Consider the following 18,259-nt stretch of genomic DNA (forward strand, 5'->3'; position numbering starts at 1 on the left):
GTGTATAATATATAGTTCGAGCATTAATTTTGAAAAACAATCATTTTAATTAGAAAAGGCGAACACATAAATTTATAATGTCTATGAAACACAAGTTTTAAAATTCAAATCGAGTACCAAAAAAGACAAAATATATCAGATTATAGACCGCGTGTCCGAAAACAATATACGTGGACGTGGTGATCTACTGATGCGTGAAACACACACTATTATTAGTGTCATGTATATATGTTTTGTTTTTGTACCTCTCTTTATATTTATATATATATATATATATATAATATCGTTTGTGATTATTTTAATATTTATTTGTCTGATAGATAGAACTAAATTAAATATTTAATCTGTAGGAGATAATATGTGAATATTTCAAAATGTTAATAACAATATTTTTGTAAAATCAACTAGAATCACAATTATTAAATTTAAACAACGAGTGTATAATTATAATATTAAATTATTGTTATTTTGCACGTGTTGTGTGCTTTAAATTTGAATAATTATCTAAACATGATAATTTATTTAATTTGAAATAATATATTTTTAAAATATAACGAGTGTATAATATATAATTCGAGTGTATAATTCTAATTCGAGCATTAATTTGGAAAACAATCATTTTAATTAGAAAAAAGCAAACACATAAATTTATAATGTCTATGACTCACAAGTTTTAAAATTCGAATCGAGCACCAAAAAGGCAAAATATATCAGATTATAGACCGTGTGTCCGAAAACAATATACGTGGACGTGGTGATCCACTGATGCGTGACACATTACCAAAAAAACAAAATATCAGATTATAGACAGCGTGTTCGAAAATAATATACGTGGACGTGGTGATCCACGGATGCGTGACACACACACATATATTAGTGTCATGTATATATGTTGTGTTTTTGTACTCCTCTCTCTCTAAATATATATATATATATATATATTATATTGTTTGTTATTGTTTTAATATTTATTTGGATGATAGATAGAACTATTTTTGTAAAATCAACTTGAATCCCAATTATTAAATTTAAACGAGTGTATAATTATAATTTTAAATTATTGGTATTTTGCACGTGTTGTGTGCTTTAAAGTTGAATAATTACCTAAACATGATAATTTATTTAATTTGAAATAATATATTTTTAAAATATAACGAGTGTATAATTATAATTCGAGTATTAATTTTGAAAAACAATCATTTTAATTAGAAAAAGCGAACACATAAATTTATAATGTATATGACACACAAGTTTTAAAATTCAAATCGAATATCAAAAAGGCAAAATATACGAGATTATAGACCGTGTGTCCGAGAATAATATATGTGGACGTGGTGATCCACTGATGCGTGACACATCACCAAAAAAACAAAATATCAAATTATAGACCGCGTGTTCGAAAACAATATACGTGGACGTGGTGATCCACGAATGCGTGACACACGCACATATATTAGTGTCATGTATATATGTTGTGTTTTTTGTACCTCTATATATATTATATCGTTTGTGATTGTTTTAATATTTATTTGGATGATAAACATAACTATTTTTGTAAAATCAACTGGAATCCCAATTATTAAATTTAAACAACGAGTGTATAATTATAATTTTAAATTATTGTTATTTTACACGTGTTGTGTGCTTTAAAGTTGAATAATTACCTAAACATGATAATTTATAATTTAATTTTAAATAATATAGTTTTAAAATATAACGAGTGTATAATATATAAATCGAGTGTATAATTATAATTCGAGCATTAATTTTGATAAACAATCATTTTAATTAGAAAAAAAAATGAACACATAAATTTATAATGTCGATGACACACAAGTTTTAAAATTCGAATCGAGTATAAAAAAGGCAAAATATATCAGATTATAGACCGCGTGTCCGAAAACAATATACATGGACGTGATGATCCACTGATGCGTGACATAGACACGGTACCAAAAAAAGTAAAATATCAGATTATAGACCGCGTGTTCGAAAACAATATACGTGGACGTTGTGATTCACGGATGTGTGACACACACACACACATGTTAGTGTCATGTATATATGTTGCGTTTGTGTATCCATCTCTCTATATATATTATATCATTTGTGATTATTTTAATATTTAGTTGGATGATAGATAGAACTAAATTAAATATGTAACTTGTAGGAGATAATGTGTGAATATTTCAAAATGCTAATAACAATATTTTTGTAAAATCAACTGGAATCCCAATTATTAAACTTAAATAAACAACGAGTGTATAATTATAATTTTAAACTATTGTTATTTTGAACGTGTTGTGTGCTTTTAAAGTTGAATAATTATCTAAACATGTTAACTTATTTAATTTGAAATAACATAGTTTTTAATATATAAATAAAGATATGACAAATTTTTAAATAAATTTAGAATTGAATTTTTTGAAAATAAACAAAAAAAACTCTTGTGACGGTTGGCGAGTCATTATTTATTGCATTTTATCTATCTAAATATCCAAATATATTCATCTGTCAAGGTCGAATCCATTAAGAAGCTTTCATATATAATAAGTGGAAATAAATTTGGGCTTTGTGGCATAATTATAAGGTTGCTTTCAAAATCGGTGGATTTGCATTTAAGTAAGTAAGTAAATAATAATAATAAATAACAAAAATCTAAAAACAAAATAGGTTTGAACTTTCCATTCTTTCTAGCTATCCAAACAATCCCTAACTAAGCATTCCTATATTTTCCTTGATCCTTCCACAATCAGCCCAACTCCCCATATCATTGACCTCCACTGCCCTCCGTCGCGACGGTGGAAAGCCTAGTCTCCCGGTGGTTTCAACTCGATTTAAGTATCAATTCTCTCCACCGGCCGCCGTGTCCTTTCTCGATGTTTCGAATTTTCCTCTCTCGTAATTATGATATCCCTTTTTCCTTGTTGTTCGATATAATTATTCGGACATTGAAAATGGAATAACTTCGTCCTGGTGGGCGTGATTATATTTATTGGTGATTAGAGTTTGTGGGTTATCGATTTGGTAATTTTTCAAGTTTGAGAAATGGATAGCAATAATTGGCGGGCAGCTCAGGCCCAGATGCAGATTCCGGGTCAAGCTATGAGTAGTGAATCGGCGGTGCCTCCGGGAATGGAAGCAGGTGACTGGAGGAGTCAGCTTCAACCGGATTCTAGACAGAGAATTGTTAATAAGATGTAAAATTCTCTAACTTTTTTATATTCTGTTTACTCCATACAGTAGGTGTTTTTAAAATATACATACTTGTTCTAAACTCGAAACTGTATTAGTGCTTGTTGAATTGCCTCTTTTTTTTTTTTTTTTTTAAAGCAAGATTGATGGTTTTTATTTTTATTCATTTTTGGTTGGAAGGAGTATTAAGAGGAATGAGGTGCTAAGAGGAAATTGTTTTTGAAGTTTCTTGGCATATTGGTTGAAACTTGTTGGTTTGAGGGAAATTTGGTTTGCTAGTTTGGTAGGTAAATATGATGGCGACAAAATTCAAAGAAGTCTATCACATTGAATCTTGATTTACTTGTGCATTTCGTAACACCTTTTTCATGTTGACATATGCATGCATTAAGCTGGCATATTTCAAGCTAGACTAAAAGAAAACAGAAGTTGTGGCAAGATGCAAATCCTAGTGCATGCAAGTTGCTGTTTTTCTGGATACAAAGATAAGACTTGAGAGCCATAATAACATGGAGATTGCCTGTTTTGACATACAAACTTAAAGCAAATACGACTCATTGAAATGTTGATAAGGACTGTTGTCTGAGCTGTGTCGAATGGCATATTACTTAAAACACGTCTTTGTTTGCAACATGACACATACTTAAGACTCTTTTTATGCACTTAGGCGCCAAAATAAGCATTTGGCAATCAAGAACTGGTATGAATCTTCCATTGTCAGCCTGTAAACCACTTACTCCTATGTGGATCTGATTTTTCCACTTAACACAAACATATTGTAGCAATCTTTCTGGCTCCAGAAATGTCTGATTTCTGCATGTGCGTAGTTGACTCATTTTTGAAGGAGCTTTTTTCTTTCTGGCCATCTAAAATAGCAATGGTGTTCTATCGGCGGTGCATAAACGGACTGTTGTTTACGTCTTCTTATCGCTGTTGATTGTTATCACTGTTGATGAGTAGAAAAGTGCCGTGGATGGCACTGTTGCCTCCACTGTTTTTTTTCCTTCCTTTTTTTTTGGTTGAAATTGGTTTGAATCATTGAATGGATCTAACTTCTAAAGGAATAATCAAAATTATGAGGATTTTCAGAGGAAAACATAAACTTTTTTATTTCTATTTCCAAACATGGGGCATTTTCAAATTCAATATTCTGGAGAATTTGGATTGACCATGGGAATGTGCTGCATTTTTTGGCATATTAGAGTTGGCATCCAAAGTTATAGCTTGTCGGTTGTCCGTGGAGTAAAAACCTTGGAATGTTGCCAAACAGGCCCTCTAAAATTACAAAGCTCTGCGTGGTTATCCCTAATAGACTTGTTCTTAAAATATTTTTGTAATTCTTTGGTTGAACTATTAGCTGATGATGCTGACATTTAAAAATGTATAGAATGGAAACCTTGAAGAGACACCTTCCTTTTTCTGGCCAAGAGGGACTTGAGGAACTTAAGAAAATAGCCTTGAGGTTTGAGGAAAAGATTTACACTGCAGCAACAAATCAGGTAATTTGGTCCAGGCCTTTTTTGACCTATGCGTTATGGAAAAGTTTACACTTTTGGCTTTTGGGACTCTTAATCTTAATTACGATATCAGTTCCATACGTGGTCACTTTTAAACAATTTTCTCATCAAATTTGCAGTCAGATTACTTAAGAAAGATATCTTTGAAGATGCTGACGATGGAGACTAAATCACAAAATCCTATGACCAATCCTCTTCAACCCAATACTGCAAGCAATAGCAAAAATCCCCAAGATCCAGGTGATAAATATGCATGAACTTGACTGTGCATTGACTTGTTATTAGCTTTTAGCAACTAAGCTTTTAGCAACTATCTTCTTCATTTGATAACTGAGTTGCTGGATAGAATGAATCTAGACTCGCTATTTTTCAAGACAGATTAATTTTTTCAGCATGTACTCGTGGGATCAAACCTTTTATTCTCTTTGTTTTGTTTTCCTTTTCTCCTTTAAGACCACTTCACGTTTGTTAGAACTAACTGTTGGGCTTGAGTATCCATCCACTTTGTGACTCGTAGCTGCTGAGCTCTTTATGTCACTAGTTATGAATTTGAACATGCTCTTATAATTCCTTCCATCACACTTCATATGCAATCCATATTCTTTTTCTCACTTGATATCTGAAGTCTCTAATTGATATTATATTTCTTGGTAATGAAGTTGACAGAAAGTACTGAACTACCATAACCTTCTTCAAGAGTAGTACTTATTAAGAAATTCGAAAGGCTTAATTAAAAAAAAAAAGATCGGTAACACACTTCGTCCAAAATTCTTGACTTGCCATCGTGCTGATTTTAGATTTCAATGTCAGAAAAAAGGTCTTCTGCTTCTTGTTTGGCAAAGTTTTCGATTCTCACAAAAATAATTCAAATGAGATTTTAATTTCAAGTAGATAGAGCAATTGAAAATCTTAACTCCCGTTTCTGCATCTCACCTAAATGATGGATTTTCATCACCTTTTTCTCTTGTTTCTATATGCCCTACCATATGAGATGAGTACATCATATAATGTCGATTACTCCATGATGTGATATGTGCGAAGTATAGATAGACTGTCCATGGTGGATGATTCTTTTGGAAGATTGAGTGGCACGGAGTGCCAATTAACCTTCTTAAATCTCTTTTGCCGAAATTTTTTTGTTGGTGATAAATGCTGACACAGCATTGGATATCCATATGGTAGTATTATCTTAGTCCAAACTCTAAAGTTAGAATATTATATTTCAGTTTGAGGGGAAATATTGAAAAATACATTATACTTTGGAATATGTAATATGCTTAATTTAGTTAACTTAATCAGGATTTTATAACTTTTTAGGTTTTTCTATTGGTTGACTCCTCATGGCTCTAGTTATTTCAGCATATAAAAAAGATTTATACCATTATTATGAAATGAAAATTAGGAAAACATCAATAATGAGTAATTCTCTCAGATTCCCTACTTTTGTTTCTTGCTCCAATAAGTCGCCTGATGTTCTGACTCCAGCAATCCAGTGTTTATTTAATGGATAAAGCTGTTCAAATCACGATTGTTTCATGTCAAAACTGTGAGACTGCTACTTGTCTGATATTTTATTGTTTTTCATGTCATGTTGCCTAAATCCGATAATTTTAGTTGTCTTTCTGTACCTAAAATTTAGTTGTCTTTCTGTACCTAAAATTTAGTTGTAAGCACTTCCATTTGAGAATAGTGTTTTCACTTTTTATGTAATATAATATAATAATTCATTTTCCTTATTTTATTTATTGAGTTTGAGTCAATATTAATACTTGTCTCTTGCTTGCAATCCTTTGTGATTCATTTCTCGCTGAGTTGTGTATATTACAAATAACATCAATGGATATAATGAATCTGGATTTTAGTTCTCTTTCTCTCAAAGTGTTGCTTTATTTTTGTTTCTTGAACTGCCTTCACATTCACAATCTCCCTTTTTCCTTTCATTTTTAATTTGATATGGTGATTATAACAATGCCCATGTGTTTTTCCTGCAATTTTGCCAGCTTCTCAGACAATGCAGTCTCAAATGCAAAATCAGGTGCAGTCACTGCCTATGAATATGGTTTCCAATCAATCTCAAGTGCGGCAACAACTATTGTCCCAGAATATTCAGAATAACCTCACATCATCTGGAGCTCAGCTCCCTGGTGGTGGCATGACTCAGGGTGCTGTGCCTAATGTTTCTGGTCAGAATCCTAACATGCAAAATATACAGAACATGTCTAATGTAACTCAAAGTGTAGTAGGGAATTCTATGGGGCAAAGTATGCAATCCACTATGTTTGCCAACTCTCAGAGACAGATGGGGAGGCAACAACAAGTTGCATCACAGGATCAACAGCAACAATCTCAAAATTCACAGCAATATCCATACAACCAGCAGCTACAACAACAACTTATGAAGCAAAAGTTTCAACAAGGAACTGTCCCACAATCTCTTATGCAAGCTCAGATCCAGCAGCAGCAGCAACAGCAACAGCAGCAGCAGCAGCAGCAGACCCTATTGCAACCAGGCCAGCTCCAATCCACTCAACAGGCTGTTATGCAGCCTTCTTTGAGGCAACCATCAGCTTCATCCACTCTTCAGCAGAATCAGCAGCCGCCTCTTCAACAGTCAACTCAATCTATGCTTCAGCAGCAATCACAATCAGTCCTGAGGCAGCAACAGCCTTCTGTCATGCATCAGCAACATACTTCTTTGCCTCAGCATTCAGTTCTACCTGCACAGCAACATCAGCCGCAACAGCTGAGTGGACAGCAGCCCAATACCTCAAACATGCAACAGAATCAACTGATTGGGCAGCAAAACAATGCCCTTGATGCACAGCAGCAGCATCAACAACAACAAAGGATTATGGCTCAGCAGAACAGTATCACCAGCCTTCAACAACCACAGACAATTAATCAGCAAAACAACCTTCCAAATATGCATCAGCAGCTGTCAACTGGGCAGCAGAATAACCTCCAGAATGTGCATCAGCAACAATTAGGCTCTCAAACTAATTTATCTGGTTTCCAACAACAGCAAATGGCTGGAATTCAGAATGGTGGCTCCAGCTTGCAGCCTAATCAGCCGGTTCATATGTTGCAACAACCCAAGGTCTTAGTGCAGCAGCAAATGCAACAGAACATGGCAAACTTGATACCTAATCAAGCTCATCAGTCGCAGTCACAACCACCGCAACAGCAGTTGATGTCACAGATCCAGTCACAACAAGGTCAACTGCAACAGCAATTAGCCTTGCAACAGCAGGCAAATCCATTGCAACGAGATATGCAGCAAAGGATTCAAACGTCTGGTCCCTTGCATCAACCACATAATACTATTGATCAACAGAAGCAGTTGTTACAGTCTCAAAGAATCATACCAGAGGTGCCTCTACGTAAGTGTATGATGTTAAGGTGTTTCCAATACATGTTCATTGTTGCCTAACATGGTAGTCTTTTTAAATGACATATTTGCTTTTTTGCCTTTTCTTTTTACACAAGCATGTTATTCTGCTTAGGTAGTGTTTGGGATTGCTAAGAGCCATATACTCTTTCTTGCTTTGTCAAGGGGTTATTGTTTCGTAATTTAATTTAAAGCAAGTGGTGGTTTTACTTCTGGTTCTTACGTAGACTCTTTTTCTTCTGTCAATTTCTATCACATAGGACGAAAGAAACTAAATGGTACTTAAACTTGTTACCTGTTGACTCTGAGGTGGTTGCAAGCAAAAGAAAAACACTTTAAGAAGGGTTATCATAATATGAATTTAATATCATTCAAACTTAAAGGGGATATGAAATCATGTGCGTCAAAATAATTTTTTTTAAAAATTATTTTAAGAATTTCTATTGATTTTTTCCCTTGTTGATTTAGGTATCCCAACCTGTAAAAATGATTATCTCTTGACAGTACACATACCCTCAAATTTTCTATTTTTTTACAAAAAATGATTGCGGAAGTAACTCAACAATTTCTATTTATCCTTTATCCTTCCTCATCCTTATTTTTCAAATAAGAATTCCATATATGAATTAATTGATTTACTCTCAAAACAATGTAAGAGTGTTTTTATTTTGAAATCAGCCAGGATCATGCCTTGATATTGATGCATTTCTTATCTTTCGTTTGTTGTTTGCTTTCAGTAGAGAATAGATAATAATGATTCATGAACAGGCATAAAATTCATATTATATTGCTTTCATAACAATTTCTGGTTATTTTATGGAATATGGGACTCCGAGGTCCGAGTTACTGAAATCCTAAAACTCGAGTTGTTTAATAGCTGATTAAAAAATCCTTGATCATGTTATGTTTCCAGCAGTTGATCTTTCTTTATTTTAACCTTTTCATTACATAAATGTGCTTTGAGGTTGACATTATGATGTTAACTCTTCCTGCTTTACATTAGGAGGTAGTTCCTGGAAGAACTTGATTCATAAGATTTCAGTAATTTATTGTGTACAGTTCATCAATTTATTTACATGGAAAAAATCTTGCATTAGAACTTTTATCATTATTCTAAAATAGTTTTTAAGTAAATTGTAGAACACTATGATTATTTTTATGTCTGTACCCATCATTTTTAAGTGATGTTGTATATCTGACCTTATCACTGATGTTTTTGGCCCTTTAACCATTGTTTCACATAAGAATAAGAATATCATATTAGTGCAATTTCTAACATGACTCTGATTAGTAACACTTGAAACCTAGTAATGTTATTTACTGTAATCTAGTTGAGCTTCTAAAAATTGCATCTCTTTCGGAGATCGGTATGATCAATTTGGATACTCACTAGTGAAGGCGATGAAGCGAGACTAACTTCAGCGTTTAACTTGGTGCAACCTGTCTCTGTAACTGAAATATTTCCTGGATATACCAATTCTTGCATTTTAGTTAACTAAATATGCTCTTTTTTACCCTTGTGCATTTACTAACCGGATGGGTGAATTGTCTTTTGCTAATGAATCAACATTCTCTTAACTGCTACTTCTTTTGTCATGATAAATGTCTCTATACATGCGCTACTAACATATGCACAAGCATTTTACTACTTTAATACAATTCAGATAGCTAATGTGCATCATTGTAGCATCTTTAGATCCCTCATCACAGACTGGAAATTCGAATGGTGGTGACTGGCAAGAGGAGGTTTATCAAAAGGTACTGCATTTATACATACATTTTTCCAGCCAACTAATTTGCCCAGTATCATGATACATATGGTTTTCCAAGGCTTAGTTATTGTGTTTTAGTGACAAGAGTGTTAGAATAACATACAAAATATGCTGTACTCCCAACCTTTGCACCTAGGGACATGCCAAGGCACATAATGCTAGTGTGGGGCGTTTTAAGCTAGTTTTGAATGAAATGATTTTGTATTTTAACTGAATTTTATTTCCAAAAATTATTTGCTTTATTCTTGATAATGGTTTTGTAATAACATATTATATACTATATGACAACTTTCTTCATATTTCTAAACTTTGATTAAAAAAAAAATTTAATTGGTTCTCCCAGTCCCATGTTTGATAAGGTGCACATTCTTGTGCCTTGACTCTAGGCTAAGGGTACTTGTGCATGTTTAATAACTGTGAAGCATGTACCTTGAGCTAGTGCTTGCCATCTTAAGCACGGGGTATATCACGTTTCCTAAATATTTCTCCAGCAATATATTTTGTATATCATCCTAGTTATTTCTCCCACCATATATTTTGCAATTTGTATATCACGCTTCCGCATTATTTCTCCCTTGAAATTTTTTACTTTGAATCTGAAACTCCCAAAACTTGTCTGCAGATCAAAACCATGAATGATATGTATTTTCCTGAATTAAATGAGATGTACCAGAGAATGGCTGCTAAGTTGCAACAGGTAGGATTTACCCTCTACTCATTATGCTTTATTTGATCATTTTTTGAAGAAATTGATCTCCAAAATGACTTGAACTAAATGATAAATGTTTGTGTTGTTGGGTGTTTCTTCTGGAGACCAAGGTTTCATTTTGTTTGCTTTGTAGCTTCTGAAAACTAAACCTAATGAGCTCAATTTTATCGTTTTCACACATTCTGCTCCACTCCCCAAATCTTTCGTAGCTCTCCCTTTTAATGATATTGCATGATTTCCTGCATTGCAGCATGATTCCCTTCCTCAACAACCTAAGAATGAGCAGCTTGACAAGCTCAGATTCTATAAGCTTATGTTGGAACGTTTGTTATTGTTTCTGCAAACTAACAAGAATGATGTTAATCATTCTCACAAGGAGAAGATTTTGGGGGTTGAGAAGCAGATTGTCAATGTTATTAATTCGAACAGGCCACGGAAGCCTGTTTCTTCTTTGCAGCAAGGGCAGATCCCCCAGCCTCACTTGCCTGCAATGCAGCAGCAGTCTCAGCAGCCACAAACTCAAATTTCTCAGATGCATATCCCAGAGAATCAAATGAATTCTCAGATGCAGCCGATGAATGGACAGAATTCTGTGACGACTACACAGCAGAACAATCTGAACAACTTGCAGCACAATTCCCTATCTTCTGTAACTATTTCAAATTCTCGTCAAAGTTTGATGGATACGCTCCAGCCTGGCTCAAATGTTGATCCTGGACAAGGAAATTCTCTTAACTCAATCCAACAAGTACCTTTGAGTTCTCTGCAACAAAATTTGGTAACTGGCGCACAGCAAATGAATATTAATTCAATATCATCACAAAATGGGTTAACAGCAGTGCCATCAAATATGAATCCCTTGCAGTCAAATTCTAACGTACTTCAACCCCATCAAATAAAACCAGAGCAACAAATTTTTCCAACACAGCAAGTAAAACAGCAGTATCAGCAGAGGCAGATGCAGCAGCAGTATGTGCAGAGACAACAGTTAATTCAGCAGCAGCAGCAGCAGCAGCAAACAACTCAGCAGTCAACTGCTCAGCAAATGATGCAGCTTAATCAGATGAATGACAACAATGATATAAAAATGAGACACCAGATAAGTGGCAAATCTGGAGTCATTCAGCAACATCCTTCCTCTGGCCAACGCCCATCATATCATCACCCCCAATTGAAATCTGGAACTCCGTTCTCTATTTCTTCTCCTCAGGTCCTTCAGGGTGGATCCCCTCAAATTAGCCATCATCCTTCACCACAACTTGACCAACAGAATCTTCTGGCATCTCATGTCAAAACTGGAACCCCTTTGCAATCAGCAAATTCTCCTTTCATTGTCCCATCTCCTTCAACTTCCATGGTTCCATCACCCATGCCAGGTGATTCTGAGAAAATCAATCCTGGTGTTTCGTCGCTGTCAAATGCTGGAAACATTGTGCACCATTCAACTGCTGGAGTATCTGGACCAGCTCAATCTCTTGCAATTGGGACTCCTGGGATATCAGCCTCACCTTTGCTTGCAGAATTCACCAGCCCTGATGGCACTCATGGTGCGGCGTCAACCATTGTTTCTGGAAGCAGTAATGTTGTGGAACAGCCACTTGAACGCCTAATCAAAGTGGTTTGTGGAATTTTTTTTGTGACACTTGCTCCATTTGTGAATGAACCTCAATACCATCATCTATTGTAATTTTGATTACATTTGCTGTTTCTTTTTATCAGGTGAAATCTATGTCACAAAAAGCTTTGAGTGCCTCAGTTAGCGACATCAGCTCAGTTGTCAGTATGGTTGACAGAATTGCAGGATCTGCTCCAGGAAATGGATCACGGGCTGCAGTAGGTGAAGATTTGGTTGCTATGACTAAATGTCGTCTTCAGGCCAGAAACTTTTTTACGCAGGATGGACCCAGTGGAACCAAGAAAATGAGACGTTATACAAGTGCAATGCCATCCAATGTTGTTTCATCTACATGCAGTGTGAGTGATAATTTCAGGCATATAAATGGAAGTGAATCTGATGGAGAATCCACTGGGGCATCGAGTATCAAGCGGCCAAGGATTGAGGTATTTCCTACCTGTACTTCGTTTTTAAAAAAAGTTTTATGGCAGTTCAGGTGCTATTGATCAGCAAATTTTACTTTCGAACTTAGCATTTTGATTAAGATTATTTAGCAGTTTTGCTGATCTCATGCTATCCATAGTCTTCCATATTTTTGTTACCTTTGAAGGTTATCAAAAGCAGAATGTTGCTCATGAATGTGACATAAATTGAACACACATTGGTAAATATTCCCATGAGATTTTAGAATGGGGGTTTCGTAGATTATTATGCTTCCATGTAGATATGGTCGGTATGACTCTCGCAATGAGCTACTTAGTGGAACCGATAAAAGCATTTATTAACTAAATATTACATGCGGAATCGTGAAATTTACAAATATGCTATCACACCTCTGTTGCTAGTCATTCAAAGTCAAAGTCATTAATTGATCTCCAGGTGCTCCAGGTGCAACTCAGTCCACCTGGAGGCACCCTAGGCACATTGACTTTGAAGAGGTGCGCCTACATGTTGGACCTCAAGGCGCGGCCTGTGCTAGCTTGCTTTGAAGGAGTCCCATTGCGACGAACTCTAAATTACTATCCTCCAGCTACTGTGACGAGGGATGGTTGGTGGGCTCCAGTGAATTTGATTTTGCAATATTTAGGTTTTGTATCATTGTATGGTGATTGTTTTTATCATTTGCAAATATATTTCTCAACCCAAATCTTATAGGTTCTGTTCTTATTTCTTATTTTTAAAATGCCGTCAGTCCAGAGTTAAAAATTATTGGACCTTCTGCCATGCATGTGCATGGCTATGATCCTTGATAAGTCAACTTTTCGTTGTTGTATTGATGTTTCTTAATTCATTTTAATTGCAATGTTTCATGAAATTTTGTTGTACCTACTTTATTATTATTATTATTTATTATTATTATGATGATGATGATGATGATGATGATGATCAGGTAGAATATTATTGGTTCTAATAAAGACAAGATTCATAATTGTTTGTAGGCTAAGCACGCACTTGAAGAAGAGTTGCATGAAATTAATCAACGACTTATAGATACTGCGGTATATATAAGTGAAGAAGATGTTGATCCAACTGCAGTTGCTGCTGCGGCTGAAGGTGGTGGAGGAACTATTGTGAAGTGTTCTTTCAGTGCTGTGGCACTGAGTCCAAATCTGAAATCACAATATGCTTCAGCACAAATGGTAAGCTTTTATGTCCCGTGGACCCTTTCTGGATTATATTTCAGTTTCTCGAAATTGCATCCCTGATTTACATTGTGGTTTTGACAAAAAATGCAGTCTCCAATACAACCTTTAAGGTTGTTAGTTCCCAACAACTATCCAAATTGCTCTCCTATACTTTTGGACAAGTTTCCAGTTGAAGTCAGGTGAGGATTCAATGCAGTATGCACTTCCTTGTCTATAGCTTGGTCGTCCGGTTTCATTTGTTATTATCATCATTATCATTGATACTGTTATTATTGGTTAATCTTTTTTATCCGCAAGTCATGGAATCCGTTTTGCATGCTTTGTAAACAAAAAGGCTTGATTGTGTTTGCATGCATCTAGAAATTTAGTTGACCGTGTTAGTCAAAGATCTCAAGCACACACGTGTTAGAAGATCCCATTTTTGATAAACTGAATTGCTAAGTCTTGACTTCAGCATATTAGATGTAGTGACGTGGTATGAAAGGGATATATGAGAGCAGTAATTAAGCATCCAAACTCTCCTGTGTTGTTTAAAAAGTCCCCTGACTCGAATACCAGAAAAGTGTAGCAAAATTGGCTTGTGAAGCGTAAACCCATGGTTCCAAGCTACTGGGATGTGGATGGCTTGAGAGATATTTTCCTCTGTTCATAATCTGCTCAGAGTAGTTAGAGTCTAATAGATTCTGTCTGTCAATATACCTTGCAAGAGGCATTTTTGAAAACCATCTTAAACGTCTGATCGACCATTTTCCAAGAAGCATTTATCTTAGGTGTTGATCTCACCGAACAAGGTTGTTGGACATGGTATGATAGCCAGAGTAACCCAAATTCCAAGTGATGATTGAAGTTTAGATAAATGCTTTTAAAAATACTAGATATGTTGTCTACCGCGTCATTGAAATTGGTCAACAATCGGGAGAGGAACGACTAGCGCTGCTGGAAAGTTTGGGTCAATGAATCCATACATTTTGTATTCTGAAATAGATTTGACCACCTATTTTTTACTTGAGTTTTCGCTGATAACTGGAGTGATGAATTCCAGTAAAGAATATGAAGATCTATCCAGAAAGGCCAAATCAAGATTTAGCATCTCTCTCCGAACTCTAGCACAACCTATGTCAATCGGGGATATAGCAAGGACTTGGGACATTTGTGCTCGTGCTGTTATCTCCGAATACGCCCAGCAAAGTGGAGGGGGAACCTTCAGCTCAAAATATGGAACTTGGGAGGACTGCTTGAGTACATCATGATCATTATGATGACTCATGCAAGAATATGATTGTGCAAAACAGTGATTCTACTGATTTCTTCTCATATTTGCCAGTAAAAAAATGTAGACCATGTAGAAATGTACTTTGTGGTGATCTTCAAAATGTTGGATGGGTAATTTCAAATTGCTCGATCCTTTGAATACTTTTCTGAGGAGGATCAAAATATCACCGTCTTATAATATAGGTGTTGTGCATAATGTAGGCATGTATAGTTGAGTTAATATGGTTTATTTCTTTAGAGATTTAAATTTACAATGCTTTGCTTGAACGTTTTCTCGACTTTTAGGTACTGTTTGGGGTATTTGTGAAGGTGAGATGAAATATAATTTTTTTTTATCATCTCATGTTTGTCTCATTTTTTTAGTCATCTCAATTTTTTTTTTATCAAATGGTATGTGATGACACTATATATTGCATTAGACATCCCTCTTCACTTATCAACGTGTTGTAAATGTCATATGCACGAAATTTTATGATTATAACGTATGAAAATCATAATTGATTTATATTTTGTACACACATTCAAGGCATTATGAAATAGTGAATATGATAATCATGTATAAAGTAAAAACCTATTAATATATTATTCATTTTTATGGTCATTTCTAAAAATCGAAATTATTTCACCTTATTTTGAAGTGAATCGTTTAGAGATTAAAGAAGCAAAAATATGAAGTATTTGAAAATAGAAAGTTTGAAAGTAACTCAAACTGAAGTTTTGAGTGTTCGCAAAAAAATTACTTCAAACTTAAAGTTTGATAAAATGACTATCTTTTAGCTTATGTAACATTTTTTATATAACTAGAAAATTGCACGTCACGTGATACATTATAATAACTTTATTAATTGTTTGCTTAGCTTTTTTAATTAAGTGTTATATATTTTACTATTAATTTCAAACTTTGGTTATAATGATTTGATCTCTAATTAGTTATTGAAGTGAGAACATTATGTTTTTTATTTTTTCTCTTTACGATCGATTTGTGGTATCTAATCGATGCTTTTATGTTTTACACCTTGGATTTAATTTATTTTTTTAATTAATGACTTTAAAACAATAACATATGTTATATATTTGTCGAGAAATGTAAAAAAATACATTGATTTTTTATAAACCGTAAGACTGAGCGTTTGCATTTTATTAAAAGCTATATATAGTTGATATATAATTGTGCAATTCAAATATTTTAATATGTGTAACAGTTCAAACACTACATTTTGATTGTTTTACATAGCAAAGAGATAATTATTGTACCCAATAATCTCCTTCCCAATAATTATGCTTGCAATCAATGTGAATCGAAGTCATGATCTTCACTTTGATACATATTGTATGGCCGAATGCTTATTGCATTTTCAATAATTATAGTCATTGGTAACAATACTAATCCAATATTTTAAACTATGTTGTATCTCAAACATCATGTTTCGATTGTTCTTCACAGTATGAATAGTTATTGCACTTCAACAAAAGTAATATCTGTTAAATAATAATTTTACTTCTATTGATTTGTAAGTTAAAACAGTAATTTATTTGAAAGTTAAAACAAAAATTTATTTGAAAGAAAATAATTTTTTTAGTTCCATTAACACATCACATTTTACTTTTTAGTCAATTGATTTGTCAAATTTAAGTTTTAATACACTAACTTTTAATTTTAACTATTTTTAATCCAATTGTTGACGTGACATCTAATAAGTCAAAAATTTTTTAAGTTGCATCATTATTATAATGCCCATGTCAGTATTTTTCGATGCAAAATAAAATATTTTTCTGTGTCACCACAACAATTAGGTATAAATAGATTAAAATAAAATTTAGTATACAAAAAATAAATTTTGAAAACTTAGTGACCAAAACCTAAATTTAAGAAGTTAGTGAAAAATAATAATAATTTTTTAATTTAAAAGTTTTAATTGAAGATAAAATTTGATCTTCTATGAATAAAGTGTATATAAATCATATATATTTTTTACGTCTGATAAAACATGATGTCTATATGACTTGCTTTGATTTTCAAGTTTTTTGCTCATGCATAATACATTCACAAGTTTGTGTATATTTTCTAGCGTATTGAATAACTTTGTTTCGTTAGCTTTGAAAATCAAATTTAATGTACATTGAATAATATTTAGCATATAAAATAATTAATGTCCTAACAAAAATACAATACAAAATAAATTTTTCTAACATAAACTCTTATGTTAAAGTATTAACAAATTTATGCCAAAAAATTAATTTAGTCGTACAATTATTTATTTAATTAATTATAAACATAATTGTTTCATAATTTTGTCATAATCTTATTTTAAAATTAAAAATATTAATATGTAAATGTCTCTTATTTTTTTTTATCTTTTTTTGAAAAATCATATACATATAATATGCAATAATCAAGGTAAACTTTTTTTATTTCTTCAAATCTTGTAATATTTTTTTTCAGTGAACTATCATAGTTAGATTACATAGTCATCACCATTAGTTTTATAATATTAGTCCTACAATCTAGAATACCAAAATTTTAGTTAGATTACTAAATTCAAAAAAAAATTAAACAAATTAAAACAAATTGATTGGATAAAATATGAGAATATCTTTCATTTATATGTGAAATATAGTCACAATTATTTATGATATGATTTACTTGTCTTGAACCAGATGACTAAATTAATGATTCTATTCATTTTTTTCGCGAAACTATAATGACCGAAATATTATGTTAAAAAGTTTAGAAGACTAAAACATAGCGATGGTGATAAAGGTTGAAAGTAAGTTTTAAAATTAATATATATTTTTTAGATTAAAATAGCTTTCAATTAATAAAACTTTAACTTTAGAACATGAATTAAATATTAATAATTAATTCACATAAATAAATAAATAGACATAAATTAAATACTCATTTAAAAAGCTACAAAATGACATAAAATAACCTTGAAAATGACAAAAAGTTAGTCATTAAATGAAATAAAATAAATACAAAACTGTAAATTCATAACTAAATAACCACTTTTATATAAATAAATATTATATTATAATGTAGTTCAAACATCAACAAGAAAGTTGGTTATAATTATATATTTTTTAATTTGGACAAAAAAATATCAGTGTTGATTACACTTTTAGTTCAACACTAAAATATTTT

General features: G+C 33.0%; 1 protein-coding gene across 2 annotated transcripts; it reads left to right on the forward strand.

Annotated features, from left to right (window-relative positions):
* The first annotated feature begins 2,699 nt into the window (after nt 1-2,699).
* On the forward strand, nt 2,700-15,255 carry LOC140891429 (mediator of RNA polymerase II transcription subunit 15a). Of its 2 annotated transcripts, none has more exons than XM_073299908.1 (11): nt 2,700-3,200; nt 4,583-4,694; nt 4,832-4,952; nt 6,713-8,092; nt 9,788-9,858; nt 10,495-10,569; nt 10,832-12,199; nt 12,301-12,642; nt 13,636-13,836; nt 13,933-14,021; nt 14,885-15,255. In XM_073299908.1, exons 1-11 carry the CDS (start codon nt 3,049-3,051, stop codon nt 15,090-15,092), a joined length of 4,119 nt encoding a protein of 1,372 aa, XP_073156009.1. In that variant the 5' UTR covers nt 2,700-3,048; the 3' UTR covers nt 15,093-15,255. The 2 variants fall into 2 exon arrangements, with proteins under 2 accessions (XP_073156009.1, XP_073156010.1); XM_073299909.1 differs by having other exon boundaries at nt 9,797-9,858.
* The last annotated feature ends 3,004 nt before the right edge of the window (nt 15,256-18,259 follow it).

This window comes from Henckelia pumila, chromosome 3, assembly GCF_033568475.1.
Source record: "Henckelia pumila isolate YLH828 chromosome 3, ASM3356847v2, whole genome shotgun sequence".
In the NCBI taxonomy this organism is placed as follows: Eukaryota; Viridiplantae; Streptophyta; class Magnoliopsida; order Lamiales; family Gesneriaceae; genus Henckelia; species Henckelia pumila.